Below are 18,045 nucleotides of genomic sequence, written 5' to 3'. Positions count from 1 at the left end.
TTTTAGCTGTACTCTGAAAAAGCGTGTCATCGGCCGCTACAGGAAAGTATAATAGAACTGTTTCGTCACTAGTTGATTGAAAATAATATATTCACGATAAACGATGCGTGAAAACCGCAAATAACGATTAACAGTGCCATCAGACTTATACATCTTCACTTTTGTCGTACGTTTCCTGGCCATTTATAATCACTGCCAGCTTTGTTTACATTTCCTTTCCTTGAATTTCCATGACTTTTCTCCAGTAATCTTCCGACTCACGCGGCATAACAAGTCCTTGCAGATTGGTTTTCGCAAACCTAGAGCATGTTTGAATTTTGTGGACAGTTTCTTTTTGATATTCAACTCTTCAGACAATTTACGAATAGTAGGCTCCGGTGAAATGTAATAAGCGGGCGTGGTAGTATTTTAGTGTCTACACTCACTATAATTGGATTACGATGTGAACCATACATTTTCACGACACTACTGGAAAATTTATTTAGAAATAAACATGCAATAACCCCCCTATGCAGATGTACATGGACTTATGCAGGCGACCAGTTTTCGAGCTAAACTTTTGGAATTTTATTGCCAAACTTGGTATACACATCCGTTTCTGTAATTTTCACTCAAATCTCAGCATGGACTCCATTTCACCTTGGAATGACTTACTATTTATTGATATGAAATGAACGTGGTTCCACAGAACCCATTGAAAACCTTTTGAGATATTGATTATATATATTTCCAGAACCACCACGTCAAAGTTTTCTTTAGAGCGCTGAGACATTCTGCTTGTGGTTCAGGCCCTCGATACTTACCTCGAAACCTAGCTTTAAATAGGTATATCTTGCTCAACAAACCAACACAATTTCTTAAAGAATGCTTCTTCGAATTCAGAGCAACGCCTACGCTGTAGCAAATTTTTATCTGTAAATATTGGGGAATATTAGAACTGGCAAATTACGCAATTTTGAGCTAAAATCACAAAATGAATTGGGCGTATTTGATTTTCTAGATTTTGGTTTTGGGATACTGAATAAGTTTGGTAGCTCTCTATGGGCACGGATTTTCGAAATTCTCGGACTTGAAACTTAAAAAAATTTTGAAACGCGAATAACTTGAAAACTATGAGGAATTAGGATAAAACTGCCGTAACAAAAAATGAAGAGTATAAAATTCTCTATTAAAAAATACGTTAGGTGTTTGTTCCTAACCCCAAAATTATCAACTTTGAAGGGGTTTATACACTCAAAAATAAATTGAATCGCAAATAACTCGAAAAATGAGAGGAATTCGAAGAAAAGAGCTGGGGCAAAAAATGTACAACACAAAATTTTCTACAGATTGGTTTTGAAACATTTTTTCCTAACCTCAAAATGTTCACCGTAAAATGGGTTCATGTAATCAAAAAAATTTTGAATTCCGGATAACTCGGAAACTATGAGGATTTCGACACTGCCGAGACATTATGAAATGGGTTTGAACGCTCAAAAATATTTTGAATCGCGCAGAACTCGAAAACTACGTAGAAAAAAGTGTCGGAGCCAAAACTGTAGAGCAAAAAATGAGTAACCACATTTTTGTTAAAGAGTAACTATTAAGAATTTTGTGAATATTGAAATAATAATCAACCAAGAACGAAGGTAGTGTTGATGATTGCGTTTTTTCAAAGTTAGTTCATTTGAAACCAAGAAGTAGTTCATGTGTGTTATATACATGAAAATATTGATAATAACCAGAACGACAAATCTCTCGTTGGATTTGCTTGTTTATATGGAGAGTGATGAAATATATGTATTGAAACTGAAAGTGCTTATGTGGCCAAACTTCATCTTGCAAGATTTTCGAAAAATTTTGAAAATTATGCTAGCCTACCCTACTAGAAAATAGATATATTAATCATCATAATGCATTCTGCTTTTTTTAAAATGAAGTAGGTTTCCAATAGTTAGAGCAGTTTTCATGGGCGCCTGGAACGTAAATTCGCACTGGCAGGAATTCGAGAGCGGATACTCCGGTTTTCGGCGTTGAGGAAGATTCAGAAAAATATTCATGTTAGTTGAGTGATTGTGATAAGTGAATTATTATGACTTAGATAAGTGAAAACACACCACTGTATTTGCGTAGGCGTATTAAGTGATAATCTCTCATCGCTTGCGCAAATATATTTCTCAAATTATATTCATAAGTCTTAAAATCATGAGGTTAAAGTAGTAAATATAGTAATTTCTTGCTTTTATTTATATTGATCGCTCCTCGTATTTTGGAGATACGTTTTCAAGAGATCAATAAAGTTCAATGTTATCTGTTCTGATGTAGTCATAATAAGTAACAAACTAAAAAACACAAAGTAGTGCCCAAATTAATCGGTAGCCATAATTAAAACTAATCTCTCTTTTTGATTTGTTAATTACATTAAATAATAATAATAATTATTATTATTATAAACTTGATTTCCTAATTAAAGGAGTTGTTGACAAAACACAACAAAACATTGAAGATGTTACAACGGAAAAGTGTATTATTTGCTATAGGGGAAGCAGAACATGTCGGTAAGTGTGAAGTATATAATATAAAAAGTAATGTGAAATTTATTACAATTCATTAAATCGATTGCAAATTACATATCATGAAAAGAAAATCTGTGGTACGTGATAACTATTTATTCGCCTTGAGAATTAATAGTATGATGTTCCGTGCATGACTTTCTATTAGTACAGGAAGCAAAGGCAAAAAATAACTAGAAGTGTCAAAAGTATTGTAACACGTTGATAATTGTTACAAAATTCCTTGATAAAATGCATTTCGAGAAAAAAAATTGTTTTTCAAAAATGTGGTAGCGAAAGGCAAAAAATGTTTAAAATGAGAAAATGGATCTTTATACATAGAAAACAACAATTATAGAATTAAATTATATTCAATTTCCTATGAAAATCATTCAGTTTTCTTTTTGCATACAACTAATCGTTATCTCACAAAACGCGATTGAAGTCTAGGATGTGAGATTGTGTTCTTATTTTCCCACCACTGCAGGATTGCTATATTGCGGGAAAACAAACTTCAACAACATACTTGAAAATAATCAAGTCAAGTCAAGCTCTGATGAATATTCCGTTTCTCAGGATTTCTAGTTAATTTTGCATTTGAAGTTTTCCTGAAAATGCCACCATACAACCGGTTTTTGTGAGTTTTTAAAAAAAGGAGGAGTAGGGGACCGAAATACAGGTCCAAAATAATTTCATTAATCTTGTGTCCTGTGTTAATCTTCTAAAATAATCTTTATATGGGAACGAAAGACGAATTCATGTACTTGCGCAAAATATTTTTGAAATTTTGAACAAACTCCTCGTAACAAAAAAATTCGAATTGCGCTACAAAAACGTATTATTGGTTTTTTGAAATCCTCCAATCACTTTCTTCATTTATAATCACGCTACCATATAGCTTAGGTCCAGAGCTCAAAGTTGATGTCTCTATTCTTTATGTAAAATGTATATCAAATATTATTTTGGATTTTAAATGCATCAAGAGAATAGGTATTCGTGAAAATAGGAGTCTTCATGCTTTCGTAAGTGAGAAGTTGTAAATATAACTTAATAAGAATTTCATCCATTGTAAGAAGACAGCTGAAAAACTATTGAATAATAATGGCTTAACACCCCTAATGGAGTTGCGCCACAAAAATGCTCTTTAGATCGTCTTTTTGAGGTGCATTATTCCCAACAATATATGTCTACCTGTTTCACGTCTTTTCCTGACAGTTTCTTACTCCTACTCTGCTTAGGTCATCTTCCACCTGTTTTAACCATTGGGTCCTAGGACTACCGCGTCCTTTTCTACCACCGGGATTCCATTGTATCATATTGTATACTAAGAATTCTTTTCCGTCTCTTTATAAATGTCTCAATCACTTAACTCGCTGAGGTTTGATTACTATTAACTATATCTTTGCCGCTGAGTTCATCAGTTATTTATCGGTCCGTTCTCATTCTTTATTCCTCTTCACTGATTTTTACTGGTCTCATTATTGCTCTGATAATCTTTTTTACGTCCTCCCTTATTTTTTCTATCATTTCTTGTTAGTGTCATTGTTTAAGCTAAAACTTTAACCTTTTCTACCTCCAGAAATTCATATTCACCAACTTTAACTTTTCTCCCTTGACATTGCTTTCCAAATCTTTTCATTTTTCTTTGGTTTCAATTGATCTTGAAACCCATCCGCTTTCCTGAGGTAACTATTTCGTTTAGCATCGTCTCCGTTATAGATCTTCTTTTGGTTACTAGTACTATATCTTGAGCATAATCAACCTTAAATTCCCTTTATGAAATTTTTTTAATTATATATACACCACGGAAAAATTCGTTAAAACTGATGGAAATTTTTATTGGACAATAAACTGGAGGTCTTTGGACATACAATGTACATTGATGCTTGTTTCACTGATTATTAAACATCATATCTTTACATCTTAGATTTCAATCGCTTCTTTGGAGGAAATGGTTAATAGTGCATAAAAGGGGGAAGCGATTATTTTTGTCAGAACTGTTATTTCATGAGAACAGTTTTTTTTTTCGGTATTCAAAGTATAATAAAAAATGCTTTCTCTTTTTGGACTCAATGAAATTGTTGTTGTGGAAATTTGGTTATAACGTTTATATAATGAAACTCTGGTTGAAAATATGAAATTATATTTGGATTATTAGTTTTTTTTTGAAATGATAATATAGTTCATAATCATCATCATTATATTATATTAAATTTGATTGTTCACATTACCTCTGATAAAATAAGAGCTGAATAGTAGGAAACAAATATTTTGGTTTAAGTTTATCTCATTTCTTGAACTCTTAATTTTAATTACTATAAATATATATGATATTTATTATTATATTTTTGGGTATTAACTCTCATTATTAATATAAAAATGAACAGCGAAACAGTTATTACGAGAGGGCCCGATATACTACATAGTACCTCGTGAAAATAAAAATTCCTTACAAGACAAACTTAGCATAAAATTGAATGTTTCTAGCCATTTCAAAATGAAAAATTATATATAACAGCATATGAAATTTATAAAAGTGACACAATTTGCTCCTAATCATTTTTAAAGTAACTCAAAATTGTTGGGCAATTCCAGTTCTTATTAATAAAAAAAGAAATGAAAAGTTTATGGAAATTGATATCAATTAAACTTATCTGCAATTCAGATGAGAAATCAAGTAGTTACTGAGAAAGTCGCAAAGTCATTACTTCAATGAAGATTTTTGATGAATATTCATATAAGAATATATTACTAATTACGTTAGAATTACAATGAATAAAATCAATATTTTTTGTTAGTGGAATGAATTAAAATCTAATGGATAAAGGTTTACAGAAGCGATACCGTTTAAAAATAGCCAACTAGCCACTATGAAAAGTAGTATAGATCCAAAAGCATTGTGACCGACAAATTAGTCTCTAAAGTGAATTAAAACATTCGTAATAACAACCGTTTCACAATAAGCGAGATTTTCCTAAGATTTTTCAAAAGATTTACAGATGTTGTTATTATTGCGTACAAAATGAGTGCTAAAATGGCTTATAGGTCGTCGTGAATATGAACGAATGGGAGTAACTTAAGCATATATGGATGATTGGAATGCACATGTAGATACATTACTGAAATTACAAAAGTTCCTACAAGAAAAAAAAAACAAGAAGACTTGTCACCAAGAAACAATATGACGACTGTCATTTGAGATAAGTTAACTGCCATTTTTATGTAAAGTTGACGTTTATTTGTATTACCCTCTTTCAATGAAAGGTAGGTTTTCACTAATTCGTATCATTGTCCCGATCTGCATGTAGCGGTTTGACATCTACAGGGAACGGCAGGTGCACGTCTAAGTGGCTTATATCGGGGAATGGCGAGAATTCTATGACGAAAGAGTTTCTTAAAACACTCGAAAACACTAAACTAAGATGTAAACCGAAATTTGAAGGAAAGGGAAACAAGAATTGCACGTTATTTGAATAAATATGTACAACATACGTAACATAAGAACTGTGGAAAATGATGGAAAGAAAAAAGGATAAAACTAGCGTATCGGTAGGATGACAGATAGAAAAATGATTAGAATTTTTAAACAGCATATCACCAATAGGACGTAGGAGCTTAGGACGCCCCAGACACCAAAAGAGCGACAATTTAGTAGTGCAACAGACACAATGATGGAAAAAACAAGTGAGTGGCTTGAGTAATTAGAACACTTTAGTCCCGCTAGTCCGAATACAGTTAATCCAAACGGCCGCTCTATCCGAACGCGCTCCAAAAATTGTTTGTAAATGAAGTACATAATTTGGGCTAACGTTAAAATATATTTTACAATGATAAAAGTGGACAAAGCGGTCGGGAAAGTGAAATATGTTAAAAAGAAATGAAAATAGAATACAAATAGTTTGCTTAATGAGTACAGACTAAATTAATACAACGCAAACTATAAACAAAAGAACAAATATGCAGTCAAAAAGATTGTAGGTATATAAAATCCCTCATTGTTATTTGTTACAGCTTGCAGTCTGTTTTTAGCCGCGTAGTTCCGCTATTTTCTCATGAACATGACATACGCAGTGTGGCACTAGACTGTTACTACAAGTAGCGAAGGGCAAGGTCAAGAGCAGCTGGAGCCTCTTTGTGCGAAACTTTCTTCTCTCCCTCCGTGCACCCTGGCTCATCGCCGCTCCCCTCCTCCTCGTCGTACTGAACCTGCTCATGCATCACATCTGGAATGATGTCATCATCTATCAAAGCTTCAGCTCTATCGGCGTCTGCCGCCATGCATTCATTCATGTCTGCTTCCACTGAATCATCACAACCTGAAATATGCTGTAGCAGGGTAATCAGGTTAACGGTGTCATTTTTTGTAGACTGTTCTTCAAATTCCAAAGATGTCCATAGAACATTCCAAGATTTTCTTATTGCTCCAACTATAACATTTTCCCAAGACTCAGCTGCCTAATAGACAGTATCCTTCACTTTTGTTTATTCAATCTTTTAGACCAAAGGCATGGTACCGTCTTCAATTAAAGATTTCAAAAACCGTTTTCGGTACTTCAACTTCAGCGCCTGCAAAACTCCCTGGTTCATTGGTTGTAGTAAAGGTGTCAAATTTAGTGGTAAGAAGGCTACCTTTATCTCACCGCAAGTAAGTTCTTCAATGTCTGGATAGGACGGTGCATTATCGATCAAAAGCACATGGGAGTAGATCATTTTCCTCACTAAACTGTTTAACAGAAAGTACGAATTGATCATGAAACCATTCTTCAAATATTTTGCCATCCACCCAGTCTCTTTTCTTGTGTCTATAATAAACTGGAAGTGACCTCATGTTGATATGTTTGAAGGCTTGAGGCTTAGCAGCTTTCTCTATTATCATGAGAGGAAGTTTATGGTTACCGGTAGCATTGAAGCAAGCTCTTAATATTACTCGGTCCTTACTCATCTTAAAATCAGTTGTACGAGTTTCTGCTTTGGAATCTAAGATTTTTATTGGCATAGTTTTAAAATTGAGGCCGGTTTCGTGGGCGTCATAAACTTGTTGGGGCTATCAAATTTTTAAACGTAGCAAGGTACTTCTGTGCTGCAGCACCAAACAATCAGCTGACCCGATCATTGTTCGATCCCAATTAGTTCGAATTAGCCGGACTCAACGTTGGAAGATTTGTTTCACTTCCTATAGAGAAACTGCTCTAAATCGATTTTTTTTTTCATTTACGTTCAGTTAAATATATTTCTGTTCCAGTTTTTTATTTATTAAAATGAATTTGCAGTTGATGTTCAGGACATTGGACCTGAAACTACACTCAACACATATCTTAGAGAAAAAACATTCCTAACTGGTACCAAAAGAATGTGTTTGGAAGGTGGCTGTGGAGCATGTACGGTAGCTGTGGAAGCGATTATTCGTGGGAAGAAAAAAGTGTTTTCAGTGAATTCTGTGAGTAGAGTTCCATTCGTAATTACTTATATATGGACATATTGGAACGTATCATCACTTTGCATGAGAATAATTATCATTTAAAGTTTACGATACTTAATAATAGTAGGATACCAAAAAAATAGTGTCAACTATCTCGACAAAAAATTTAACTTCATTACTTTAGTATTCAGATACAGTTTTCAATGAATGCAAACTTAGTAAAATTAAGAATATTGGATAAAACTGTCTTGAGTAATAAAGAATTATCTTTGTTTCTACTACCTAAATGTTGAATTCCCTCGACATCCGCATATAAGTTCAAAATAAAAATGAATGAAACCAATATTGATCAGTTTAATTTGATAGTGGCTCCACTGTATTATCTGTTTCATCGACTAATATTATAGATTGAGCTCATTATTTACTATTACATTTCTCAAAATTTTTCATAAAAAAATTTCTATCCAGTCCTTAAATAATATCAAAGTAATAAGAATGGAAAAATGTTTGTCTTAGTTCGCATCTATTTAGAAAATAGTTAAGATATATTAGGCTTATGAACCGTCAGTTTATTAAGAGTGAGTTGCTAAAAATATGGAAAAAAGCGAGACTAGACAAGGCCCAAAAATTATTAACTCATACAACATCCTACAGACCACAGTGTTTGCTTGATTGCGTGGGAAATCTTCTTAAACATCTTATCAAAGCAAGAGTTATAGCGGAAATAAAGAACGCGGGAGGATTTTCCAGAATGTAGTTTGATTTTACCGAGGAAAATCAACTATCGATACTGTTAACCTGGTTATAGATAAAATAAAGACCACCAAAAGTTCCACATATAATATATATATATATTAAACTATCCAGAAAACGTCTGTTAAGCTGTACGTTGTAGCTATAATCTTCCAATATCACTTGCAGATTTTAACAACCCTTGTCGACAATTTTATTTGATCTATCTAGCATAGGCGTAGATACTTCATTTTATAAATTTTTAATTTTTATAAATACTTTTAAAAATATGTATATCTTATAAGAAAAATTATTCATTTGGTAAACAGTGGAGATGAGAGTTCACGTGGACTAATGGATTGCTAGATATTTACTGAGTTCTATACGGGGAGTAAACATTATTATTCATTTCTTAATTTGGTATGAGTGCCGGGTTTATGTATAAAATATTGATTGATCCTCGCATAACTGTCTTCTGCAATTGATATTGGAAGAACTATATCATCGCCGTTCCTTCAGCCTTTCCTCTCTCCTCCTATTCAAGTTTTACTACGTGTCCAAGATCTCTAAGATCTTCATAAACAGGTATCTACAAAAGATGATTTACGATACATATTCCAGTCAAATTCGATGTACACATAAAAAAATGGTAGTTGAAGTTAAATTATATGCTGGAATATTAATTTATCCTCTTTTTCCAATTAAATAATAAATAAATTGGAAGAACAATGAATTTTTGGTGAGCTTTGCAAATTGTAATATAAAAAATAAGATGTCACCTCAACCAATAAAAATTCATTCACTGTTACCATTTTCCGAGGTCAAAAACCCCTGAGCGCTCCACTAAAAATACGTAACTCAAAATATTGATTATTGTAAATTTTTTGCTTGACAATAATAAATTTGAAATATAATTTTTCAAAACACATAAATTACTTCTACATTGTTTTGTAGTTTCTATTATATTAAAAAACTTTTGGCTATTTCAATTGTACAAATTATGATCTACAGTTTGTATAAACACTTTATCCAATTATTCAAGAAATTTCTTTTATCAAATTCATAGGAAAATAAAAAATAACTGTATTGTGCTCAATTTTAGTGTTTGGTATCTATTTTGTCATGTCACGGATGGAAAATTCACACTATAGAAGGTATAGGTAATTCTTTGATGGGTTACCATGAGATCCAAAAAAATTTATCTGAGAATTATGGTACACAATGTGGATTTTGCTCCCCCGGTATGGTTATGAACATGTTCGCTCTGCAGGAATCGGGTCAAGCAACGAAAGAACACATTGAGAATTCTTTTGGTGGGAATATTTGTAGATGTACTGGATACAGACCCATATTACATGGTTTCAAAAAGCTTGCTTCTGGAAGTAATGAAATAAAATTACAAGGTATGAGGTGTGATCAGAAAATATGGCTAATATTTTTGTTGAAAATTAAATAAAAAAATTACATCATATTTGAAGCAAGACTTTTAAATTTTCAACTACATAAGAAAACAATTCTCATTGGTGTTCAGTTGTGTCGTCATAGATTTAATAAAAACATTGGTCTGTTGTCTGCTTGATGAGCATCGTAGCATGAGCTGTAATAAAATAGTTTTAATTTATTATAAATCAACCTAAGAACTTAAACATTGAATGAACCATCGATAGGTTAAGTTCTTACATTATTACATAATCGCGTTAAAAATTAAAAACCTTATAAATTTAATTACTATAAAATATTGAAATAAGTTAAATTTGAAACTTACTGACATTAAAACGACCCTGGCAACAAAAATTATTACATCTCGCAGGATCGTCAAAACGACCAACACTTTCAAACCATTTTTGTGTAATTGTGTAATTGTGTATTAAGACACAAATAATTAATCTATCGTTTCTCAAACTATAGATTATTTCTCTTGTTTCCAAAGCAGAATGAAACGTTTCATATTTATCAATCAATCAAAAGCAACAAATTGTGTTCCATAAATAATAGGATTTGGTCTCATTGCTCATCACATCTCTTTCTTTAATCTTATACTGTTTTGAAAAATTATTTTTAGGTGAAGAAATACCTGATATTGAGGAACTGCAACTTTGCTCGGAATATTCACAAAAAAATTGTACCAAATCCCTCAAAAAGCCTAAAAAAAATTTTCTCATGCAGGCAAAAGAATCGAAGTGGATAAGAGTCCACACTTTGCAGGATTTATTGGAAGTTCTGAAAATATCTGATGTCAAAAACTATATGTTGGTTAGTGGTAATACTTCTAGAGGTAAGGAGATTTGTTTTTTTATTTTTATAACAATATTGAAGTTACATTGATTTAAGAAAACACATGTTCGAAATAGTTCCTGGATAATCAGCATTTTTCTTATAGCTGTAGTACTTTATCAATTCCTCTATTTCTTACCAGAAAGTCATGTTTGTAAGAATATCTCTCTCATCTTTGATAAATCAATCCGGCTATCCTTCAAGAAGAATTATACAATGTCGATTGTCATGCTTATTTTTTTTTTAATAATGTCATAAGAAACTCAATTTAAGCTTGTGTATAGAAGTAGTTAATTGAAGAAATGAACTTAGATACATCCATATAAGATATTCTGTAAAAGTCAATTTACGAGTGTTTCACGTCACTAGAATGGTGTGCACTTTATTAATATTTTCATCAAACTAGGCGCCAGTTTGTCAACATTTAGAGAAACCATTATAATTATGAACAAATAGTTCAAAAATGATTAATTAAACGCAGTTCACGTTGAAACCGATATATTAGGATTTTTGGGCTCCCTGATTGACTAACAATAAAATTTTGACAAATATATAATTTCCATTTCTCAATGTAGTTTAGTTACGCATTTTATTCATCAATGTTCTAGTATTTCTATTGCGCTTCGAGGGAAAGAATGCTCAAATATTGCAAACACTGATTCACGGAATATATGACTTCATTATCCAAAGAAAATTGCTCACCACTCAAGTGTTATTTGAATTTTGGAAATAGCCGATAATTGTTAAAGCAAAATATAGAGAATATGGTGGATACTCAACTAACTGATAGTTGATAGTCGTACACAAGTAGACAAGTTTTCTAGAAACAATTCTGTTTTATCCTATAATAGAACCTTTGTCGATACTGCTAGTCTTAATGACTTAATGAAGAAAGTTCAAACAATGAGGAACTAGCTGGGAATATTTCTTGAAACTACTAAAATTTTTCTAACTAGTAGATATGCCTATTATAGCAAATCCTATACACTCTCTCTCCATAGCAAAGAAACGTTTTAGTTGCTTAGAAAACAAATTTGAAAAAGTATTGAATCTTTTTAAACTTACAGATAAGTTTTGTTTGAGTTCTCTCTTGATCACGCAAGAGTGGTACCACTGTCTTTGTTTTGCAATCTATCAAATGAACGCAATTATTTTTCCCCACAGAACTGTTGCTCAAGATTCTTCCGTTTCTTTTAAATGTCCTATAGTTTTTGATTTTTCCTCTGATACTGGGGTTTCTCTTAACAACGTTACCTTTAGGGAATATCAGGTCCAAAATAATTTGTTTGATATCATTTGTCGCTTTTGAACTTTTCGATTTGTCCTGAATGCGGACATCGAAATAATTAATGTACCGTAAGATAGAAATCAATTCCACTCAAGGTCCCTTACAAAATGTACATTGGCGTGACAGTCCTCTAGATTCATTCAGATATATTCAACTTACATCTTAGTTTTGGTCAAGTTAGTGCTACCAGAGTTTTAAAGGACACGTTGATAATAATCCCTCACTCTCTCTTGCTAGAACCGCAATCACATATGGATGACATACTTAGTGGAGTCTCTGAATATAGTCAATTAAAAACTCTTCATGTTGAGTAGCACTCGCTTTTCAACAAACGCGGATTCACTTTACAAAAGTGGAATTTGATTTCAATAGAATTTCTTAAAGCCCATTCTCTCACTCAAAATGTTGACTGGATCTGAACTTAGAGAATGCACCTTGTAACAATATTGGTATTATATAGGATAAGATTACTGATGTATTTCAAATTAAATAATCTCCTATGGACGAAATTCTATGTTTAACAAAAATGATAGTTCTATGTCCGCCAGAATCTAAGCCTCGAAATTTCGTGTATGTCCTCTCAAGAGTAAACTTACTATTCCTAAATTAAAGCTATGGGCTATGGTTCTCCTATCCTTGCTATGCTCAAAACTTGAAATGATTTTTTCCTCGAATTATATGAGAATAGTAGAGAATCTACATGGCGCTTTATCAAGAGTAAGCTTAATCCCGCTCATTCACTGTCACGTGGTAAATTTCGAAAGGCGTAAGGTTGGAGGCCCTGACTTCTTATGTCAAACCTAAAATTACGATTCACTAAGTAATTTTTCTTTCGTGGATGCTTTACCAGAGTTGAGGAAAATCAATTTAGTATCAGTTATACCACCGGTGAAGTTACAATGTTGGCTTATTTGTTTAGATTTGGGAACAATATAAAAAAAACGTGAAAAAAATTTGGCTTCAATTGAAGTTGAACAACATTCTCTTTTCTTGATATTTGAACAATCTCTAACTAAATATTTGTTACCTTTAAATATATTTCTAGACCATACATATACACTTCGAGTTGGAGGTCGGTTACAAAATCTAAATTATAATCAACAATTCCCTATTATATTATACACAAATGATGTGTTAGTTGGCAGACTAATAGAGGAGGAACATGCCACGCTAGGACGTTCTGGTCCTCATAAGGTTTTAGGAAACCTTATATAGCAATGTTCGTGTGTATGGTAACGAAAGCCGTGCACATCGAGTTAGTTACTAGTCAAGAGACCCTGCATTTATCTCCACTTTGAAACGATTTATTGCTCGTCGAGGCAATCCTCAAATCACTTAAAGCGGTAACGGCACTAATTTTGTAGGTCCTCGAAACCAATTCAAGGAATTATCTGAGTTCTTCAAACGTTAAAAAAAAATTGAAAAAAAATATTTTCTCTTCTATCTTTGACTGAGATCTCGTGGAAGTTCATTCTCACAAAGTCTCCTCAATGAGGTCAAAAGAACATATTTAGTTGGGTTATTAGGTACATCTATTTTTTCATTAGAAGAAAGATTAATAGTCACTCATCGCACTTCACGGAGCAGTCGTTGCACTTGAACGGCATTAAGATGTCGATTTCTTAATTTTGTTGTCACAATAAAGAGGTGATCACGAGTTGTTGTAAATCGCCTTCTTGTTCCAGGTCGTCTATTAAAGAAACCAGTCTTCTTATAATGCTGGCACACTCTTCGAACCGCTGCGCGGATAATACCCAATTGTCTAGCTCGCTGATCACGTTCATTTTCGATTGGGCGGCTTTTTGTGGTTTAGTATGCACTAGCTAACATACTTAAACACTATTGAGATTATAAAAATCGAATAATATGCAAATTTGTATTGGAAACGCAATAATTTTAATATTTTACAAATTTGTTATTTTCGTTACAATCGCCTCTTAAATACATTTCATTCGTTCATCGGCTTCGCATATAAACGATAATCCCTGCTTATAAAATTATACGTACATTGAAGCATGATTGTCTTTTAAACAGCATATTTCTTTTTTGATCTGATGAGTGAAAAAAATATAGTTCAAGTCAAAAGTTTACAGTGGGCCGATTTATATGCACGAAAGTTTAGTATACTTATAATGTGAAAAGCAGTTTTTATTTTTTGCTATTCAAAGGAAGAAGATGAAAACAAGTTTTTTTCGACATCTTAATTACACGACGGCTTAGAAGATCCTAAATATCATATAATATCCATAGTATTCAAACCAACCAGAAAATAACATTTTGTTGGTTATAATCAGTAAATAAACTTAAGGACCATCAAAAACAAGTGTTGTAATGTGAATTACTATTTTTCCAGGTGTATTTAAGGACACTTCAATCCCAGACTTATATATAGATATAAAAGACACCTTTGAGTTAATAGAATTTTCCGGAAACGGTGATATGCTGAATATCGGTGGCAACGTGAATTTAACGGATTTTGCTGATATTTGTCTAAAAATGTCGGAAAATAAGAAATTTTCATACCTAAAACAGATAGTGAAGCATATAGACTTGGTAGCTACTGTTCAGATCAGAAATGTGAGTAGTTTTATTTTTTTATAATTGCATATACATGTGTGATTTATAAATTTTGAGGTGCAACGAAACCTTGTGTTATGGAATGGATTTCTTTTCTCTTATCAATCTCCAAAACTAAACAATCTGTCTACATTCATTACTAAATTGCCTTATTTTATTTTTATGCACTTCCACTGAATTACCCCCAATTTTCAAAATAACTTCACATTTTATTCACATCATTTTCGTTTCGTAATAATACATTTTTGCATAGTTGATAATTAATTCCTTCACAATGTTTCTCAAAGTATTCTTTTCTTTTACATTTGGCATCTAAAATATTATTTCTCGCATCATCCCAAGTAGTCTAAGTTTGAGTTTTTGTGGATAACTAACAAAGTTATACAAGAGATCTATACTATTGGTTACATAATTTTGAATTATTTAAGATCTTCCAAAAACGAATTCAAATGATGTGTATTTTGTAAATGTATTCACACTTTTATTATATGGAAAGGACAAAAAAGGTACTTAGAGGTTCCAATTATTTATACCCTTGGAAGATATGCGGTTAATGATTATGCAAATTTTTCAAAGCACCCAAGGATCCGCGATCGTGCGATATGAAATGTAATTGCTCAATATTCAATAATTAAAAAGTCTCTTTGAAAAAATTTGACAAAATTTCAGTTCCTGCATCGGTGACAATATCCCGAGGGGTATCAATGCGTAATGTAAAGTTTTCCGCGAATGACTGTTACGGTTATCGTTTCCTTGTCTGGTAACGGATAACATTCTGTTCAGTGAACCACATGTCTCTGCAAGGATTATTACATAACATGAGTAGGAAATCATTTTGGAGAAATTCTAATTATCGCTGACCATTCAGGTTATTATAAAAAAATACGCTCCTACTCAATTATTACCCATTATTCCTGCACACACGTTAACAGAAAATCGATGTTGATTCTTTGTTTGAACTGTACCGTGAGGATTTTCGTCTGCTCATATACGTAAATAATGGGAATTAATATAACCGTCTCGCGTAGAACCAGCTTGATCAGTAAATCATGAGGTGGCAATTCAAATTTTAATTCATTTATTTTGGCGCTTGTAATAACGGATGTGTGAGCTTGTGATGATTGATTTTTTATGATTTTTTACTAAGTTCTCAGTAGGACTACAATTAATTGCATCTGGCGTATAATACCTCCAATTTCTAATGATTCGAATGCCTTTTAAATAGAGATGTGTCTGTAACAAAATTTTTCGATTCTCGATACCGATACCTAAAAAATCAATTCTCGATTCTCGATTCTCGATTCTCGATTCTCGATTCTCGATTCTCGATTCTCGATTCTCGATTCTCGATTCTCGATTCTCGATACTAATACCGATACCATCAATGTATAATAGCCTCTTGTAAAAAAATTCTCTTACTAGAAACATATTCATAATTTGTTTGATTGTCACCGAATAACATTCTTGTTTTTAATTGTATGTAGTTTTATCTTATCATATCATCAATTAAAATTGTAGCTCTTTGGTTTTTTGGTTATTGTATCAAAAATAAAAATCATTCTCCAAGTTATTTTAAAAGCAGGATTTTTCTACACTCTACACCTAATATATCAAAGACGATATGGAATTACTTTGTCGGCGCAATAAATGTAACGAGTCAGCCTGTTGTTTGAACAAAGACAAATATTTTAACAAATGATTTTCCTAAACATATTTTAATTTTGATAACAATATGAACTGAATTAAAAAAATAATTTCTCGGTCCATTTACTGGTATCGGTATCGACTTTTTGTGATTGATTTTCGAAACCGATACCAATATCCAAGAATCGGTGGTATCGAGAATCGACTCATCCCTACTTTCAACGAATACTTTCTCACATAAGATATACATATTTTTAAAAGTATTTATAAAAATTGTAAATTTATAAAATGAGTTATCTACGCCTATGGTAGATCATACAAAATTGTCGGCAAGGATTTTTATAAACAGCAATTGATGTTTGAGGAACTATACTTTCTATACAGTGGTATTTGTCAAGCAGCTACCGCATTCTCTAGGTCAGGCTGAATATTTCTGTGACCATACTCGTATATATTGTGAAAATGCTTCAAGCATGAAAATTGTTGTTATTAAAATAAATCACCATTCTATTTAGGCATTCACATCGTTTTTCTAGATTTCAAGCACTTGAGTAATTGAAATTTTGAATTTCCACTTGCTATACTAGCGCTATTCTAGTGGGTCTTTGGATAATAATTTGCTATTTACAGATGGATAGTTTTCCAACTTATCTCCCATAAGAGATACTCCTCCTTACCTCTACCATACATAATGCAAGAATAGTTTATAAGGAGACGTAGTACCTTTACTTTACATTACACTTTATAGTTTATTGGATAAGAGTTGAATATGAACATCTCTCACTGCAAATATTTCTCTTGGGTATGTGTGTATGTTGATAAATAGAATTGATGATGCATCTTAGGAAAAAATTATTGATTCAATGATCTTTAACAATTAGCTTTCTATCAAGAAGTTTATCTGGACTTTTTCAATGGAAGATTCCAAGCGATGAAGGAGAAAATATTTGTTTAAGGGTGATCACGAGAATTTATTTATAAATTCAATATGGATAAAATTTCCTGTTAGTTTTCAATATATTTCGTTTGATGTTGGTATGGTCTATTTTACCGACTGCCACTGCTTACAATCAATCCAATCACTGTGAGTGATCTTACATAAATAAATGCTACTCCACATTAACTCTTTTATGAATAGCTCTGCTTCATTCATCGTATTATCTATTCAATTTTTTTATATTTCAAATAATCGTCCCCTCTCCTACACTTATTTATATTTTTCTCGTCTATTTTTCAGATTTCTACCAGATTTAATATTTTTTTTCGTCGTTACAGGTTGGAAGTATAGCTGGTAATTTGATGATGAAGTATCAGCACAACGAATTTCAATCAGATATTTTTTTATTACTGGAAACTTTCAATGCTACGATAGTAATTGGTAAGATTATCTACTATAGTACAGCAGCTACGGGGGACTTAATAAAGTCCGAAAGAAGAAACATATAAACATGTGTAATAGAAGATTATGTTTAAATTTTTTTTATGGAGATATTTTTGATATAATCTTCCTGCCGACGATAGAAGAAAATCATACAGGAAGCAATATTAAATAATTACAAGTTCTGCATATATTTGTTATT

General features: G+C 32.2%; 1 protein-coding gene across 2 annotated transcripts in view; it reads left to right on the top strand.

Moving 5' to 3' along the window:
• The first annotated feature begins 2,204 nt into the window (after window positions 1-2,204).
• LOC130449745 (aldehyde oxidase 4-like) overlaps window positions 2,205-18,045 on the top strand; it is a 39,915-nt gene continuing 24,074 nt past the window's right edge. Inside the window, exons 1-6 of one of the 2 annotated variants that reach the window (XM_056787733.1) lie at window positions 2,205-2,537; window positions 7,802-7,968; window positions 9,785-10,085; window positions 10,745-10,957; window positions 14,598-14,821; window positions 17,741-17,843. In XM_056787733.1, coding sequence (XP_056643711.1) covers window positions 2,486-2,537; window positions 7,802-7,968; window positions 9,785-10,085; window positions 10,745-10,957; window positions 14,598-14,821; window positions 17,741-17,843 — 1,060 coding nt within the window. In that variant the 5' untranslated portion in view covers window positions 2,205-2,485. The remainder of the gene's footprint in view (window positions 2,538-7,801; window positions 7,969-9,784; window positions 10,086-10,744; window positions 10,958-14,597; window positions 14,822-17,740; window positions 17,844-18,045) is intronic. The other variant, XM_056787734.1, reaches the window with a different exon arrangement.

This window comes from Diorhabda sublineata, chromosome 10, assembly GCF_026230105.1.
Source record: "Diorhabda sublineata isolate icDioSubl1.1 chromosome 10, icDioSubl1.1, whole genome shotgun sequence".
NCBI lineage: Eukaryota > Metazoa > Arthropoda > Insecta > Coleoptera > Chrysomelidae > Diorhabda > Diorhabda sublineata.
This window is presented reverse-complemented; position numbering and strand designations above follow the sequence as displayed.